General features: G+C 42.2%; 1 protein-coding gene across 2 annotated transcripts in view; it reads right to left on the bottom strand.

The window, feature by feature from the left end:
• The window catches only part of OGDHL (oxoglutarate dehydrogenase L), a 59,794-nt gene extending 40,499 nt beyond the window's left edge, over positions 1–19,295 (bottom strand). Inside the window, exons 1-5 of one of the 2 annotated variants that reach the window (XM_081913549.1) lie at positions 19,183–19,295; positions 10,773–11,004; positions 4,581–4,772; positions 1,486–1,588; positions 805–920 (exon numbers count right to left, since the gene is read on the bottom strand). In XM_081913549.1, the coding sequence (XP_081769675.1) occupies positions 805–920; positions 1,486–1,588; positions 4,581–4,772; positions 10,773–10,979 (618 nt within the window). In that variant the 5' untranslated portion in view covers positions 10,980–11,004; positions 19,183–19,295. Of the gene's footprint in view, positions 1–804; positions 921–1,485; positions 1,589–4,580; positions 4,773–10,772; positions 11,005–12,316; positions 12,419–19,182 lie in introns of those variants that run through there. The other variant, XM_081913548.1, reaches the window with a different exon arrangement.
• Between the last annotated feature and the right edge of the window lie 209 nt (positions 19,296–19,504).

Here is a 19,504-nt window from a genome sequence, read left to right as displayed (position 1 = left end):
CTCTTATATCAGTACAGAGAAAACATGTCTGCACTCCTCAGCAGTTAGAATAGACACCACCCATGTACTTTCAGTACGGGTCATATGACACACACACTGAGCTAACATCCGGTGCTCAGTACAGAATGGACTGCCCCTTTGTTCCCATGGCAACAGTCACAAACATCCTGTCTGGCTTTGCAGCCACAAGCAGCTGCCTGAGCTGCTAGAGCCTTTGCTTGCTGCAGCATTGGTGCTTTATGATAACACTAATATCCCTCAAAACAGAAATGGCGCAAGGCACTCTTACTTGGAAAACCGGATTAAGAATCTATTAACAAAACTGGGCCAAACGGATCTACCTCTTCTGCATTCCACAATTCAATAAGGAGCAACAACTCAACTGTGGCCAATGCCACGTCTTAGGAGTCCTCCCCCCCCCCCAGGTGAAGGCCTACATTAGCAACTGGTCCAAGAAATGATCAGACCAGAGCCACTCACCTGGTTACTAATACCTCCTCAAACTTAGGCAAGTCTTCAAGTCTATACTTAAATGATACCACCTGCTGCATGACATCCTCAGATTCTGTTGGCATGTCATTGATTTTTATTTCTAGTTGGAAGCACTTCTTACACTGTAACAGGGCACTCCACATACAACTTTTCCCTTGCAATGTTCATTTGAAGCATTTGGAAGATTAAATAATGTTAATCTTTTCCCCTGGCATGCTATATTTTATACAACTCCAGGGAATGAAGATTGATAGCTGGACAACTGAACTCCCTTTAGGAGGAATCAATGATACAGGATGTCATTGTACTTACCTCCAACCGTTTGATGATCTCTCGTAAGGAAAGCATGGTCTCATTTCCTCCAATGAAGGTGGTTGTGGGCAACTGGAACACTTTGTCCAAGTCAGATTCATATAAGCCATAAAACCCTGTGATATACACATTATTAGTGAGAAGGCAAGAACAAAAGTTCAAAACTCAAACATTGACTCTACAGAGCCACACATACCTCATTAATTTGGTATCTTAAAGATGCAAGTTAACAGGAGATGAACCAATAAAGTCAAATAGCCTTGGCATGAACACACATGCACCTTGTTGTTTCTTTGCCTACTTTTTTCCTGTGTTTCATCCTTATTTTCATGCCCATTTTTATTAACCTATCAGCATTTAGGAGCCAGGCATTTGTTTTGCAACATCTCTTAAAATTCATGCCAAGTTCTTGCAAATAATCCTTTTTAAAACTATGTCGGCCACTTGTGCTTTTATAATGAGTATGAAAATGCCATTTTCACATCTTCCTCATATATGCAAGAATTTAACATAAATTAATACATAAATTAAAGGACTCTCTCATTAAAGATGGGTTGCTTGCTCCGCTGCAAACAGGAGCGACTATTCAGTTTTGCATTGCTCACCTGACTGCCTGTTGCACTTAAAACATGAGACATGCTCCTCACCATTAATTTACTGCCAAGGAGTTAAAATTCTGACCTAGTTTATCTATAGTCGTGATTAAATCTGAGGGGATGAATGAATCCAAGTCGGCATCCAAGATTCCTAAGGGATCCAACTGAGCCACATGGTGTCCACGGATCTGCATAGGTTGAAGTGGGTAAGACAAGCGGTAGGAAAGGGAAAGAAGAAAACATTGTAGTAATAAGGTGACTCAAAAAAGAGAGCTCACCAATTTTTGTGCCCTCCCACAGCTCAGCCATAAAATCATTTTCTAGCCAGTTCCAGGCTGCGACAATATGGTCACGCACATATTGAACAAGCGTAAAATGGTTGTTGCCTGTATGCTAAATGAATCTACATTCAATGCATACGATTTTTCTAGAAGAACAAAGTAGCCAAAGAAAGTTATCATCCCCTCATCACCCTGCTTAAAAAAACATAGGTAATAATAACATGCCTTAAAGAATGCTCAAACTGTGGACAGCCTGTCTACAGTGGCATTAGAAGTTCAGCATTGTTTGAGATTCTAAAACAATTACACTCAAGTAATTCCGGTCTAAACGCGGGTGGCACTGTGGTCTAAACCACAGAGCCTAGGCCTTGCCGATCAGAAGGTCGGCAGTTTGAATCCCCGCGACGGGGTGAGCTCCCGTTTTTCGGTCCCTGCTCCTGCCAACCTAGCAGTTCAAAAGCACGAAGTGCAAGTAGATAAATAGGTACCGCTCCAGCGGGAAGGTAAACGGCGTTTCCGTGTGCTGCTCTGGTTCGCCAGAAGCGGCTTAGTCATGCTGGCCACATGACCCGGAAGCTGTCTGCGGACAAACGCCGGCTCCCTCAGCCTATAGAGCGAGATGAGCACACAACTGACCTAATGGTCAGGGGTACCTTTACCTTTCTCCCCCCCAATATTTTATTCAAGTTGGCACCCTTGGCACATGCTGTTTCATACAGAAGTCAACCATATTATTGTCCAAATTCCACAACCAGGGCCTGAAGGCAACAGCTCCTGCCTGTTGTTCCACCCCTGCAAATGGTATTCGGAGGCCTACAGAGAGGACTGTCTGTAGCCATCATGGCTGTTATAATTGTTGGACTTATTCTCTATTCATGTCTTGCATGCTCTTTTAAAGCCATTCAAGCTAGTGCCTGTCACTGCATCTTCTTGCAGCAAGTATGCCTGCTTAACTGCTGCTTAATTGCTGAATATATGGCTTAATTATGGTAGTTTCTAAGCAGTATATACAAAAAGTATAAAATTAATCAAAATTAATCATAAAACAGAAAAACCTTTGCCAATGAACTATGCACATAAATATATGTGCTTCATAGGGATCATCATCTGAACAATTATTTGCAACTTTTATTTATTTTACTGGTATTGTATTCATTTCTAAAAATGCAAGTTCTTCAGTAGGGAAAATGTAACAGTAAGTAAAAAAAAATTCATCCCACCTTACTGGTCAAATGCAATACTCCCCCTGCCACACACCTTTACACAGCTTGATAAAAAATAATCATGATATCCCAATCCAAATCTAGCTGTTATTTTAAAGAAGTGTGGCCAGCGCTGGCAGATGGGGATTGGGTGCTCATCCAACTGAAAAGCCGTGTAGCATGAATAGATGGCACCCACACTTAGATGCACATGAGATTTATGCCTGTGGTTCCTGATCCAGCAGATGATGCATATACCTAACCAGCCTACCATACAAGGCAGTCTCCCTGCATGTGCATTTCTCTTAGCTGGTTCAGTATATAAGTGGCTTGAATGTTAATTTCCCCCTTTTTTAGTGAAAAATTATTTTGAAAAATGAGTGCTTGATTCAAAAGATGTAAAGAGTTCCGGCTGATCTCTCTGTTATTGCATACAAGTAATGAGAAGCTGAAGAATAAACACACACACACACACACACACGAGTCTCACCAAGTCACCTCAACAAACCAAAGCAAGCTTGCTAGCAGCCCTGTAGGACTTTATCACATGATCAAAGGATGCGGTGCACATACACCTTTGAATGGCAATGTTCCCTCAAATATTTTATTGGGGAGGCTGAAGGGACCTTGACCACTAGGAGTTGGCTCCCATGGCACATGGCATTAAGTGGACCTTTGATCCGATTCAGCAGGGCTCTTCTTACTTAAGGCCAATTGTTGCAAACATTTATTTTTAAAAATTCAGAGTTGCACTAAGAGTAGCACTAAGGGGATAAATCCACCAGTGCAAGCATTTCTGCTTGCCCAACAGAACTATGTCCCCTCTACTCCCCCCCCCCCCACCGCCATACACTGTTCTGGGAATTCTCTGAATTCTCGAGAACAGGTTTGGGGGATGGGGTGGGGGAGTCCTGCTGCACTAGTAGGGATTGTTGCACAACAACTTAGGCAAATACAGTCCTTAATTCTCAGTACTAGGCAGAAACAGACAGCATAAAGTAAGCATGCAGTAAAGATCTCGCACAAATATTTGCCACAGACCTTTTATTTTTTTTAAATCGGCTTTTGCCTTGACTAATTGCGAAGTCCAAGGGGGGAAAATAAAGACAGAAGAAACAATAATTCTGCATATAGTACAACATTTCAATGATCTTCTGCTAATTCATCTTTTTAATAAATGGCGATTCTCCTATGACAGAATGCAAGTCATTTGTTTTGGCTGTATTTTGTAAGAAAAAGGCCTTCTGCATATCAAAAACCTCCAATTAATACACACAGTGACAGTACGTGTGTATAAAGCAAAGTTAGAGGGAGTTATTGCACCACGCTAATTTATCACTCAGAGAGCAATATGCAACAGCCGCGAAAACAGTTCAATTTAAAAAAAAATTAGTCAGGGAGTCCCGTGCAAATCACTTGTCTGACAATATTCTGGTTGCTTTTTAGATTAACATGACAAGGAATCTATAAGAATAGAAATTTAAGGGGATTCACAAACCAAAAATGTTTCATATGGGGGGGGCTATGGATGATGCAAAATATTGCATGCACAAACAGCTCTGAGTCCAGAATACAGTGTTGTGTGGAAATGCCCTTAAACACCTATGAAGAAGGGGCTCCTTAGCTGCGTATTATTTACAAAATGTTGTTATAAGCAAACACCCTCAGCTGCTGCAGGCGAATTTCTGTACACTGACCTGATACGCTCGGATCAATGACTGCACAGCCAGATGATCCTCGACTAGTTTCTCAGCTTTCGCAGGTGACTTTGTCAGTCCATGGCTTTGGACAAGGGATGTTTTGCTTCCTGAAAGGTCCGGTAAAGGAGTTTGAAAAGCATGTCCAGGAAGGGCTCCAGCAGTAGCATTTCGGAAAAATAAATCCCATGACTAGACAGGGTGGGGGGGAGAGAGGAAGAAGCGGGGGAAACAGGAAATAGAAAGCTATTATAGCCCTAAGAAGTTTGAAAAGAAAACAATGCAGGTGATAAATTCAATCCCTTCATTTCCTTGTCCCTAATTCTTTTTGGAATCCCTCTCTATTATCTAGCTCTTAAACCAATATTTCACTACCATCCCCACTCAAAGTACAGTGGTACCTCGGGTTAAGTACTTAATTCGTTCCGGAGGTCCGTTCTTAACCTGAAACTGTTCTTAACCTGAAGCACCACTTTAGCTAATGGGGCCGCCTGCTGCCGCCGTAGCACAATTTCTGTTCTCATCCTGAAGCAAAGTTCTTAACCTGAAGCACTATTTCTGGGTTAGCGGAGTCTGTAACCTGAAGCGTATGTAACCTGAGGTACCACTGTACTACGGGGCTCCTCTTTGTAGCTGCCTGGAGCCCTGCAAGAGCATTCTTCTTAGGGATTAGTGATACACTGCAACATTTTGTTATAAGTCTCAGTGATAAGACAAAAATAGTTCAAAGGTAAATCTTAGGTAGCAAGATGGCTTACAAGATCCTTTTTTCAGACTTGGGGCGAACAACTACTGATTTAAACAAGTCAGTATACTAACAAATTTTGGGAAGAAGGACTGTGCTGTCAGAAAGCTCCCGAAATCATGGACCATAAGGAACACAATCTACTCCCCTGTATTGTCCTATATTTTGTAGATGCCCCCAACATCTGGGCAACGTGCTTTAAAGTGCTGCTGCCTGAGTGCTGAAGAAAGACCTGCTCCCGGCTGCCAGGCCCATTTCTACCTGACCTAGAGGGAAGGGCCCAGACTCACCTTGAACAGCTAAAAGAGGATCCTGGGAGGCTGGTGGGACATTGCTGGAACAACTCCTAGGGTTGGGGCTACTGGTTAAAATGTTTTAAAAGGTTCTAATTTTGGCTCCTCTGTTTCATTTTTGTCAGGTTGGTGTTGGTTAAATGTTTAGTTGGGGTTGGTGGTTACTTTAATTTGGGTATAACTATAAACTGTTTGCTATTATTGTTTTTGTTTTTTATTGATTTATTGGTTTGTTTGTTGCTTGTATAGGATATCTGGTTTTTTAATGTTTGATGTTTTGTTGTGTTTCATATGTTGTAAGCTGCCCAGAGTGGCTGAGGAAACCCAGCCATATGGGTGGGATATAAATTATTATTATTATTAAAGCGAGCAATAAGAAACAGCATATGAAGGTCACATCATACATTCATTTTAAGTGAGAAAGCTGGCCAGGAAGGGTGGGAAGTGGGCAGATTATTTTTTTCACTGTACCAATTTTAGGCCGGCACAGCAAAGCCCCCTTTCGAGGTGCTGGCCCAGTTTAAAATCCAGTAGATCCATGTCTGGCTCATCTCTGGCTTTTCCAAACCGCTAACACCCCATATTTAGGCCATCTATGGGCCGTAGAACACTGTTGGGCGTAGTGCTTCCTCCACTGTACTTCCTGCGGCTGCAGCAGCGGTCTCTAGCAGTGGAACACCACCACGGGTACAGGCCAGCAGACAAGGACATCTGCTGAATCATCAATCCCTCCAACAGTGCAGATTGGGATTAGGACTGAAGCCTGGAGCCAGAATACAACTGTTTATAAAATCCAGTGTTAAGAATGGGTCCCCTGAAAAGCTGATTTCGTGTATTTCAGTTATGTTTTCTTACTGCCCAGTGGTGATGACTAAAACACTGCAATGTTAGCTGTTTGGCTTTTAACCATTATTACCATTGAGTGTTAGGTATAATAACTTGATTTTTTTTTTTTACAAAAAAACCCCAGCACTCATCTCTAAGCAAACAATATCAAGGAAGTCATTACGCTCTCATGGTAGACTGGTTGCATACAGGAAAACATGGCAACTGTTGTGTATTCAGTAGACAACCAAGCAGTTTTTTTCAATTAATCTTGTGATAGCAATAGCTGAGCCTTGTCAAGTCTCTTCTTTATGATCTATGGCCCTGACACCATTCTATGAGCAGAAATAATGACACCTTTCTCGGGGCTTGTATCATTTCATTCCTAGAGTCATTTCAGATGCTACTTTGCACTAGTGGAGCAAAGGATTAGTAGGGACAAGAGAGGACAGAGCAAAGAGCACTGTAAGAAAAGCTAACCCAAAAGATCAGTTGGGGGAAAGGTAGTTCTAGAAAATGCTTTCTAGGTTACAGCCCAATCCCGAAAACTGTTTACTCAGATGTTACTCCCACGGGCACCTATTTCCTGGTAAAGTGCTTAGGACTGCAGTCCTCTTAGTAGGTGTGAGAGATTTTATTTACCTGTTGCCCAATGCCATTACAGAACACAGGAACAGTAGAAGTACCTACAATACTAAATTGGTAGCAGATCTAAACTCCTGCTAGGGAAGCAGGGAAAAACCTAGCACTAATATATAACACTAAAAATTACCAAAAACAAATTGAGATAAACATCAAAATACTATGCGGATGGTCTTTGCGGTTCAGGGTATAGAATTTTAGAAAACTGCAGTGAATTTTTCAATCTACTGCTGCAAAAGTGGCAACCTTGTTCGTAATTGTTTTATTGTTGTCTGCCAACAGATCAAAACATACACATACACACACACACACACACACACACACATATATATATACATATACACACACACACACTTATATGGCCAACGTAAGCTTTAATTAAAAAAAAATACAATCAAAGCTTACATTGGCCACTCTGGAAGACATACAGAGAGTAGAATACAAATAATCTAAATAAAGTGAGGTCTAGCTCAAACATGAGGGACATAATTGGACAAAATTGTGCAGGGTTCCACACACTTTTCATTTTGTTTAAACTGGAGTGTTACACTTACGTGTGCAACTAGGACTCTATGGGCTGGGTATGCGAACATAGGTGCACCATTCAAATGAGTATATTGTGGAGCAGGATTGTTTTTTAATTGTCAGGCTTAAACATGCCTTTCTCTGAACTGAGCAGGACTGACTTCCATGTATGTTTTCACAGGCTGGAGCTATAGCTTTGGACTGTAGTAGAAAATGCAGTTACATGCTAGAATGCAAATGCTAATGGGGAAAAAAATACAGTCAAAAATCATGTTTGACAAGTCATTTGCTAACTGATTCAGCTGTATATGTGTGATGCTTTGACCTATTGTTTTTAAACGAGCCTTAGCACTGCCAGGCTCTTCATTACATGGGTTTACTCTTACAGTGGTACCTCGGGTTACATACGCTTCAGGTTACATACGCTTTGGTTACATACGCTTCAGGTTACAGACTCCGCTAACCCAGAAATAGTACCTCGGGTTAAGAACTTTGCTTCAGGATGAGAACAGAAATCGTGCTCCAGCGGTAGCAGGAGGCCCCGTTAGCTAAAGTGATGCTTCAGGTTAAGAACAGTTTCAGGTTAAGTACGGACCTCCCGAACGAATTAAGTGCTTAACCCGAGGTACCACTGTACTTGGCTTCAATATACAAAGTTCCTCTAACCAGGTTTATTGATACTTTTAATAAATCCAGTAACCTGGGCAAGGTAACAGAAAGTTACTCAACCTTAAAGCTCCAAGTGATTACAAGCCTTGCTTCTGACAACTTTTAATGAAGTGTTTTCAGTTCTATACCATGCTTTTTATATCCATTTATCTCCACTGACGTTCATCCCTTAGCTTTATTAGCCCAAGCCATTTATTTTTGTCCTGTTAATCACCAGTTACAAAACACCTAGGACGATATCCAAAAGCAAGCCACAGCTTTAAAACACATGTATTCACGCAAGCATAGAAACACACACATGCAGAGACAGAGAGAGAGAGAGAGAGAGAGAGAGAGAGAATCAAACACCACAAATTATTACAATAGTTAGCAGTATTTTTTTTTAAAAAAACCAACCCACTATCTTCTGCAATAGTGACACAGGAGGGACTATTGCTCAGTCTGGCTTGCAGGCCCACTATCTCTGTCCAGGAGTGACACAAACATCTGTATCAGTATATTTACTTAAAATATTTCTAAGCTGCCCTTCCTCAAAAGATTCCAAGGAGATGTTCAAAACCGTGAATAAAACTACTCACATATTTTTAACACACTATTTTTATTAAAGTAACAATAAGCAGGATAAGAAGCAGACAAAAATAAAACACAATTAAGACTAGGATAAAGCGGTTCTAACCAAAAGGTCATGTAAAATGCTGGCAGGAATACAAAGGTAAGCTGACACCAGTGCTTTTTTTCAAGGGGTACTCAAGAGTATACAGTACCAGCACCTCTTTTTTTTCTTTTTTTTTTGTTAAAAAGTATGGCACTTACTGTAACAACTTCATGGTGAGTACTGGCACCTATTTTTCTAGAAAAAAAAGCACTGCCTGACACTAAAAAGACTGTAATGACAGCGCAGAAATGTTTATTTGGAGCACCATCACAAAAAAGTCCTCTACTTTCTAATAAACCTCTGCTGCAGAGGGTACTCAAAGAAAGGCCCCTGCAGAAAATCTTAAGACACAGGACCCAGATGCCCAAGGAAGCACCCCTTCTCAAAGCTGGCTTCAAGGGAAAGCACCAGGAGCTTAAAGAAGTCTCAGGAGCAAATGAGGAGCAAACACTATTCTTTCATGAAAGGTGCAGCGTGAAAAATCCTGGCTATACCAGTGAAAATTCTGGCAGCCATGTTCTGCAGAAACCTGGCAATCCATTCCCAGTTGACTCAGATCCCTAAGTGAAGGTTATGCTATGCCAGAGGTCAGCAGGGCTTACAGGACATGGGCTGGATCACTCCCATGGAGATCCTCCATGGGCCGGGCTGGCGCAGTGTGACGCCGGAAATCGTGTCTGCGCATGTCTGTGACGCCGGAAATCGCTTCTGCACAGGCACGATTTTCGACATCTGGGCATGTGCAGAAGCGATTTCCGGCACTGCGGACACACACAGACATGATTTCTGGCGTCTGGGCATGCGCAGAATTAATTTCCAGAGCCGCAGAAGAGAGTCCCCGTGCCGTGGTTTAGCGCAGCGAGCGGGGACTCGCCCAGCAGGTGGCTCGGTTCAGGGGTGGCGTGTAGGCTGGTTAAACGGCCTCCATGTGCTGCAGGTTGGGGACCCCTGTGCTATGCTATGGCCTCCCATAACCCCCCATGGAGGAGAGGGAAATGGCGGCAGAAGTGAACCCATTCCATGATGGCTTCCTGCCTGCCTGCCTGGGCACTGAACTGAAAAGACAATTCTGAGGGTGCTCAAGTGGCCTGTCTAGCCTGCAGGATGAACTCCCGCCTATCACCAGTTGTTGTTGTTGTTGTTAAATAATATTAATAAAGATGATATTATGAATATCCACAACAGAATATTGTTCACAACAGAAAAATACAAAATGAGAATACAAAATACATAATAAAACAAAAACAAAACAAGACCCTCCTCCCACCAACACATTTTAAAAGCCAGAGCTGAACGCCTGGCTGAAGAGAAACATTTTCATCTGGCACCTAAAGAGATATAATGAAGGCGCCAGGTGAGCCTCCCTGGGGAGAGCATTCCACAAATGCCCCACTTGTGGCACACAAAAAAGGGCCTCAGATGATGACTGCAGGGTCTGGGGCGGTATATATGGGAAGATCCTTGAGAGATTGCAGTTGTGAGCCTACCATGCACTTTCCCCCTCCATTTACTCTTGTAAGAAGAAGAATATTGTTTTGTGAGCACTACTTTTGAGTACTTTCAAAAGCTGTCAATGTGACCACTTGGAATGAATGGTTGCAAGAACCCAATTTATTTCAGGCAAATTCACATATGTTCTAAATATAAAATAAATGCTTCAATTCTAAATATAAAAGAGAGCATGGTAGGCTTTACTTCTGAGTAGACAAGGAATGCACAGAGGGGTAAAACAGGAAAGGGAATTTTGCTCAGGGAAGCTAGGCTCAAGCCACAAACTTTAGATTTCTAGCTGTGGAAATGTCCTAGTAAATTATATATATACACATATATAGCATTACCTTATGCACACTTTTTGGATTGTCAAGCCAAGCATAATACATTTCCTCAACGTAATTTGAATTACTTCCACTCAAGAATGGTTCTGTGGCTCCCGGTGAAACATAACTCCGACTTGGCAGAAATTCTTTTTTGTTTACATTTTTCTTCATCAACGAACAAATGCCACGATGTTTCAGGGTAGCAGCAATCAGCCGCAAATGACTCATTTTTGTGTATTTCGTAGATGATTTTCTGTTGAGAGAAAACGGTAAAAAGGAATTAGAAAAGCAGCCAACGCTTAATGGGTATCTTGCAATTAAAGGCTTTCCTTTTTAATAGAGCGTCTACTTAGAAACAGAATCTTGTCCTGGATGACAGAAATCCAATTCCTAAGAAATACTTAACGGTGAAAGCCATTGATTTTAACAAGAATTATTAGCACACAGCTTCCTGCAGGGCTACACTTGAAATCTAATTCAGCAACATTAGTGTTTCAAGAAGACAGCGTTGTCATTGCTTCTGCTTAATCCCTAGTTGATCCCCAATAATTATTACAATAACACACTCTTACATCACTATCTATCCATGTACAGTGATGCTATCACTGTGATTATTTGGGCTGATAGTTTATTGTTCCTCACCAACAGGTTTTTCTATATACATCCCACAATGATCACTTTAACACATGTTGCATAGTCTATCAAGGTAATTTTCAGCTAAATGAGAAATAGATCCTGTGAAATAAATGAACTCCTGATGTCAGGAATGCTAAAGAAATTACAGTACTTCATTCTGATGCGCAGTTTATAGAATTATCTGTATTCATGGGCAGCAGACAGGAAGTCAGTATTTAAAACATCTTGACAATAGCAATGGGCAAGAGATGCTGTGTTAGCTTCCTGGCAGGTTATCTGCTGCTCCTTAGAGAGAAGGAGGGGGCAAGGAAATGGGGAGACTGGGGCAATACAGATGTTCCAGTGGAGTCAATCTGGTACCCTTTGCACAGCACCACCCTCTCTACAACACCACCCCTCTCCCAGCTGATAAGCAACAGTGACCCACCTTTCAGGAAGCAAGCAACCAAAACAGCTCCAATCCAGCAAGCAAGCCACTTCTGACTAATGACCAGAACGTCACAGTAATTCTTCATTTTTATAACCTTGTACAGGATTTATTTCTTTTTTGCCAAATGCCATACAGCAGAACATCAATCTGATCACACATACTTTCACTAAGGATAGGCATTGGAGTTGACTCACGCACCACACCGTGCCCCCCAAAAAGGATGTTTCAGGCTGGAAAACTAAGCTAATCAACAAAAGGCATTGATATACTGTCTCATTTAGATGCTCTTTTTTCTATCCGTCCTTTAAAAATGTCACTTTACCATTTTTGAGAATATATATGGAAAAAGAAAACAGAACAACAGCAATAACGACTACATCAACCATAATGAAAAACAGTAATGAAAACCTGCTGAGATATTAGGATCACTCCATGGTTGAAAGATTTAGTCTCATACAAGTGGCTAGTTAATTCATAAATATGAAAACTCTGTTCTCACCTGCTCATCTTAATAGTCCCTCCTTCCCATTTGCTCTGCCCTTTATCTTCAAACCTCCTTAGTTATCACATATTCTTCCTTCCTGTTTCTGTTCCTCGGTCCACTGATTGTAACATGCATTTTCTTTAGCTACCTTGGTCTTATTTCCCTGTCTAACCCACAAATCTATTCCTGTCCTTACAACCTGTGGGTAGTTTTAATATTTACATATATAATTTCAAACATTTTACAAACTTTAAAATATCCAGTGACGTCCCTTCTTCTCCTTCTATGATTCATATGACATATCATACTTTTACTATAACCATTCAAATCAGTTTTCCACTTTTACATCAATCAAACATTGTATACTCTGTTGAATTTATCTTAATGCTGCCAGTGTTTCCAGCGGTGTACAATTATTTTCCATATATTCAATAAATATTTTCACTCTTCTCTAAATATACGTTCTTCCTGCTCTCGTATTCTGTGTGTTAAACCTGCAAGTTCTGCATATTGCAACATCTTAAGAGGCCAATCGTTTTTACAAGAGACCTCACTCACTTTCTATTTTGGGGCTAATAGACAACAGGCCACTGCTGTTGCATAAATAAACAAATTTTTCTGGCACCTGGGAATTTCTATCTGGGTTATTCCCAACAAAAGGACTTTTTTGGGAAGGTAAATTAAAAAAAAAATTCAACTCATTATATATCATTTCCCAACATTCTTACCCCTTTCTACATGTCCATCACATATGAAAAAGTTTCCAAAACGTATCTGACAACTGTACAGTGGTACCTCGGGTTAAGTACTTAATTCGTTCCGGAGATCTGTTCTTAACCTGAAACTGTTCTTAACCTGAAGCACCACTTTAGCTAGTGGGGCCTCCTGCTGCCGCCGCGCCGCCAGAGCACGATTTCTGTTCTCATCCTGAAGCAAAGTTCTTAACCTGAGGTACTATTTCTGGGTTAGCTGAGTCTGTAACCTGAAGTGTCTGTAACCTGAGGTACCACTGTATATCCAAGTTTTCAGAAGGGATGGGGCTGGAGAAGAAGGGAGGAAACTTCCTCCCACTCATTAGTATCCAAACCATAGCATTTTAAAAAAAAATCTTTATGTGTACATGTGCCAAAGGCTATTTCACTTGATGAATTAATTTCTGGGGTGATTTAAATACACAATATGAAACAGGACAAGAACAACAAAAACTTTAATTAACTTTATGGATAAATGTAATTTTTGAAAAATAGTTAAAATCTTATTTACAGTGTAACTGTAAATTTAAAAGTTTCCCCCCAAAAGGGAAAACAAAACCATCTTTCTGTGGTTATCAGTCAACTTAAAAATAAAAAAAATCTCTTGAGACTACAAAGTAATGTCAGTAACTTGTTATAACAATTTTAAGATCTGAAATATAAAATAAACGTTCATAAATGTACAAGGCAAACACATACATAAGTATATAATCCACGTGTCTGAAATAGTACAGGAGAGCAATCCTGAAGTCATTTTGACTCTCCCAAACCTTTGACTCTCCCAAATTGACCTCAAATATTTCTCTGCAAGGAGAAAGGAAATGGGGAAGCCTCTTCATTGTCCCTTGCTTACCTGCCTTAAGGGCATATCTGTGCATGAATAGGGTGAGTCTGTGACCTGGTTTCAGGAATTAAAGTATTTACAATCACAAAAGAATAGCTAGGCTGCCCAGCTAAAGCAATCAGTGACCTAACAGATATCCTGACAAACAGGATTTCTGCTGTAGACTGCCTTCTGTGATGTATTTCTGCTGTAGACCACCCCCTTTTGTGATGTATGTATGATGTTTTGGTGGGTGGTCTTGAGCTACAGGGTGGGCAATTTCAAAAGTCTATATAAGGGCTTGCTCACCATTGTTCTGGGTTCCTCCTCCCTCCTGCATGTGGTAAGTGAGGACCCTGTTGCAACAGTTTAATAAAGATCAGGCTTACTAGCTGCTTTGCTTCTCAATATTATCTGGTTGGCCTCTGTTATTTTTTCCTACCAATAGGGAACCCACTTAAGGACTCTATATGGGGTCTTGGATACCCCATAAGGGAAAAGGAGCAGGTTTTTTTCTATAACAGTCCCATTTAAACAATAACCCATCTCATGGATGGATTATCCACATGGTCAGACAGATTTGCTTACTCTCACAAAGTTTAGTATCATAACATTTTTCATTCAACATTATTAATCAATATCTATAAAGGTAAGGTAAAGGTAAAGGGACCCCTGATCATTAGGTCCAGTCGTGGCCGACTCTGGGGCTGCGGCGCTCATCTCACTTTATTGGCCGAGGGAGCCAGCGTACAGCTTCCGGGTCATGTGGTCAGCATGACTAAGCCGCTTCTGGTAAACCAGAGCAGAACACGGAAACGCCATTTACCTTCCCACCAGAGCGGTACCTATTTATCTACTTGCTCTTTGACATGCTTTCGAACTACTAGGTTGGCAGGAGCAGGGACCAAGCAATGGGAGCTCACCCCGTCGTGGGAATTCAAGCCACCGACCTTCTGATTGGCAAGTCCTAGGCTCTGTGGTTTAACCCATAGTGCCACCCGCGTCCCATATATGAAGGTAAAGGTAAAGGTACCCCTGCCCGTACAGGCTAGTCTTGACAGACTCTAGGGTTGTGCGCTCATCTCACTCTAGAGGCCAGGAGCCAGCGCTGTCCGCAGACACTTCCGGGTCACGTGGCCAGCGTGACGAAGCTGCTCCAGCGAACCGGCACCAGAGCAGCACACGGAAACGCTGTTTACCTTCCCGCTATAAAGCGGTACCTATTTATCTACTTGCACTTAAGGGTGCTTTCGAACTGCTAGGTGGGCAGGAGCTGGGACCAAACGACGAGAGCTCACCCCGCCGCGGGGATTCGAACCGCCGACCATGCGATCGGCAAGTCCTAGGTGCTGAGGTTTTACCCACAGCGCCACCCGCGTCCCTCTGAAGGTTCACCTCTTCAATTAATGGAGATACGAAACAGAAATCACTAAGTAGGTCAGAATGTAAAATGAGTGTCAAATCTGTTTAATCCTCAAATTTTCCTCAGTAAATCTAGCCTATTTTTTCCTGGTGTTTATTCTACTGCAGAAACTTGGGCTGCAATTATAGATCCACTTTCTTAGGAGTAAGCCCACTGAACTCTGAACAGATATATACAGTGGTACCTTGGGTTACAGACGCTTCAGGTTACAGACTCCGCTAACCCAGAAATAGTACCTCGGGTTAAGAACTTTGCTTCAGAATGAGAACAGAAATCATGTGGCAGCAGCGTGGCGGCAACAGGAGGCCCCATTAGCTAAATGGTACCTCAGGTTAAGAACAGTTTCGGGTTAAGAACAGACCTCCAGAACGAATTAAGTTCTTAACCCAAAGTACCACTGTAAATGATCACACTGCTCTCAGCAACCATGCTCAACTATCTGAGACACATTGCATTATCCCATAAGAAAAAGCCAGAAATTCCTAGTTTATTCTGGTTTACTTAAACCACAGTGTGAATACATAGCATGCTGAGGTTTGAATCCCATTTGCTCAAGGTTCTGTCCTCTCTTCACATGTGGGTAAAAGAAACCAGAAAGCATAGGGACTGAATGCAGAATTCTGGTTTCTTGCTCCCAAACAGGCCAGGAATGGAAGTTTGCTCAAGATCAGCACAGGCAAAAGTTGAACCAGTTGTGTTACTCCACCTCAACCCAAAAATTAAACACAAATTTCCATCTGGAAACAAATGTTAATTAAACATGGGGTTTATCATAGGTTTAAAAAAATGTATGTTTGTGTGAAAGAGAATTGGATTGTAAAAGAAAAGTGATTCGTATTTATCAAACTGCTGGGGTATAATAAACTAAAGTGGGACAATAAACAGCTGAAGGGCTTTAAAGTATCAGTGCATCTTCTTATGTATATTTGTAATACTCCTTGAAACAACTAAATACAGCAATAACCTAGATAACCCCTGCTAAAGACACCATCTGACGGCACAAATGATCCTGTCAATGTCTAACTTACCTCTAACCTCTTGTTCTCAGTCAATTCCCACCTAAGGAGAAGTTTGCAATAAGCTTCCGGTAATTCTGGTACCAGGTATAATCTTAGGAATGATCTGATTCTTTTTGAACTCAGGTGGAACAATGGAACTACGTATGTCATAGGTCAACAAATTCCCTGGAACAGGTTTCAAAATGTACAAGCCCACATATTTCTGCTGATGGTTAATGCCTCTGGAAAGTCTGAATAGTTCACATTTTCATCAATAGTCATAACACACCTCAATAGACTTCACTAAAATTGACCTAAGGTTAAATTCACTAAAATTGGACTCATGGTGAATATTAACTTCTGGTATGATGAAAATCTATGGACCAGACCATCATACATGGAGCTGCCCTATGAATCACACAGCAAATAGGTATAAAATGGATAATGAATTCATTCACATTATTCCATACAGAGCTTCATCACAAGGTGAAGCTCAAGATCAGCACAGGCAAGAGTTGAACCAGCTGTTACTCCAACTCAACTCCAAATCACAATTTCTTATCATTGAGTCCCCCCTAAAACAGATAGATCTGCTGGTAGTACTTATTATTAAACAAAATAAAATAAAAGAAAGGATTCAGAGTGACATAGACCCAAGGTATGTTTGAATATCCCAGAATAATCCATTTATAACTATAAATCCTATGAAAGAATCTTGTGTGTTGTTGTTCTGTGGGTCTCCAAAATTTTATCAAAACAGAGTCCCCAATACCCGTCTCATAAAATATGGATCGAGAGTCAGAGGAAAAACAGGAGAATTTGCTAGCAACCTGGTATACCTCTTAAAGAGACCTAAATCACATTGAAACCAAACATTGGGGTGCTTCTGGATCATAGAATCACAGAACTGTAGAGCTGGAAGGGAACCTGAGGGTCATCTAGTCCAACCCCCTGCAAAGCAGGAATCTCAACTAAACCATAAATGACATGACCATCAAAGCTCTACCTAAAAACCTTCAAGGAAGATGAGTTCACCACCTCCCAAGGGAAATTGTTCCACTGTCAAACAGCTCTTACTGTCAGAAAGTTCCTCCTGATGTTTAATAGGAATCTCCTTTCTTGAAGCCATTGGTTTGGCTCCTAGCCTCCAGAGCAAGAGTAATCTTTATAGGAATGATGCTTTTTTACCAGTCATAAAGACTCTGAAATCAGGGTGCAGACATTTCATGGGATACCTAAATTATTGAGGATGATAAGAACCCAAGCAAATGAGGAAGAGTTCCAAAAGGACATTCCTGAATGGGAAAATGTACAACAAAATGGCAAATAAATTTTGATGGAAGTAAATCCCTCTATTTGGGGCTAAGGAGCAACAACTTGTTCAGAATCTGGACTCTCCAGAAAAAAGATACTGAGGCTGTTCTACTTAGTTCAACAAAAATGTCAACTTGTGTGTGGGCATTGTGAAAAGAGAAATATCGATAGCTGACATCCAATATTGCATAAATTGACTTTTGCTCAAGTGGCATAACTTCCCCTTCTCTTCCACACCACCCCCAGCTCTCGAGAAAATCTGAATATTCATGTGCTAGTACTGTATTTGGTATCCGAACAAAGGCAAAGGTGGGATATAAATGTAATAAATAAGACAAAGAGCTTTTAATAATTATACTGACTTAAACTGTTTCTGATATCAATTTATGTGAAGTCACACAAGTAATATTCCCACGTATATTTCTAGAACAGATTTGGCAAATATATACTGAAAATCATACTTTAGTCTTTTATTAAGAATATAATAGACATGAGACTGTCTTTCCGATACGCAGACAAATAATGTGTATATTTTCTTTTGTATTTGAAGGGATTCTTAAAAAACCACCTAATAAATTAACTGTTGCTTCCCTGTTTAACATGTTTAATTATACACCCTCCCTTTTTCACATTCATCACTTTTCTTCTTAGTAATGTGCTGGCGAGTTCACAGAGATATCCGATGAAGCGGAGATGAAATGCAAGGTCCTGAATCGTTCAGCCAGATACACAAGCGGCAGCCAGGTTACGTTAGCTGAAAATTTATGTACCTTTTAAAGCAGAGATGACCCCATCCATTTAGGTTTCATGCCTGGCTGGACCACGTCTACCAAAGTCCATCATCATCAACACTGCCTCCTTACTCCAAATACGGACCACCGTTTGACCAGCACGGAGGCAGGCCAGCAACCCTAAGCTGCACCCATAGAACCCCAGCCCTCAATGAGACAATTAAAACAGCGGTTTGATTGATTGATTTCAAATCCCTCTTCCGCTTCCAAATCCGCCCTCCCCGTTAGGTCAAACTGAAGGGCACCTCTGCCAAGGCAACTAGGCCTTCCCCTCCCAATTTTCACTACAGTGGAAAGATGCCTCCAAGGAAATGTTAGGGAACCATCAAGAAGACCTTTGCTTAGAGACCCCCCCCCAAAAAAATCGCTCATTAAGCAGCTGTGAAATGGAAGATCATCCCATCCTAACCCATTCATCCTCATCCAACTCCCTCAGCCCCCTCCCCATTCACCCCTTCTCTCCCATTCATCCAACCCCCTCAGTTCCCCCTCGCCCCCTTTATTTCTCCCCCCCCCCACGGATCCCTGCTGCTCTCCCCCCCACCCCGCATTCTGCCATTGCCTTATGATCCCCCTGGCGACCGGCCGAGGCCTGAAGAGGAGGAGGAAGCGGTGTGTGTGCGCGCGCGGGGGGGAGGGGGTGTCGCTCCGTTACCATAGAAACCCGTGGTTCCTCCTCCTCCACCCCCCCCCCCCGCCAGAGAAAGGGACAGACCTCGTTTAATTCCCCTCCCCTCCGAACGGAGAAGGGGGGGAGCGCAGAAAGAGAGAGGGAGATACCTGTTGTGTCACGTGAGGCGCGCTCGCCGAGGGATGCTCGCCGAGGAGAACAAGAGGCCCGCCTCCTCCTCCTCCTTCGTCACCCGCGCTGAGGTAAACGCGGCGGGGGCGGGGCCTGGCGGCGGGAATTCGCTGTCCGCGCGCGGGGCGGTGCTGGAGCGAGGAGGGGGAACCCGCGTCGGCCTGCGCACGCGCCAGCCCGCCCGCCCGCGGGAGCGGAGGAACGTGTGAACTGGCCCGCCACCGCGCGGGAGTTCACACTGCCGCTTCCACGCTTCCGAGGGGTACATAGAGGGCCTCCTCGACGCCTCCGCCGCCTCCA

Source organism: Podarcis melisellensis (assembly GCF_964234715.1).
Source record: "Podarcis melisellensis genome assembly, chromosome: 5".
Taxonomy (NCBI): domain Eukaryota; kingdom Metazoa; phylum Chordata; class Lepidosauria; order Squamata; family Lacertidae; genus Podarcis; species Podarcis melisellensis.
Note: the sequence above shows the minus strand (reverse complement) of the source record. Positions and strands in the feature narration are given on the sequence as shown.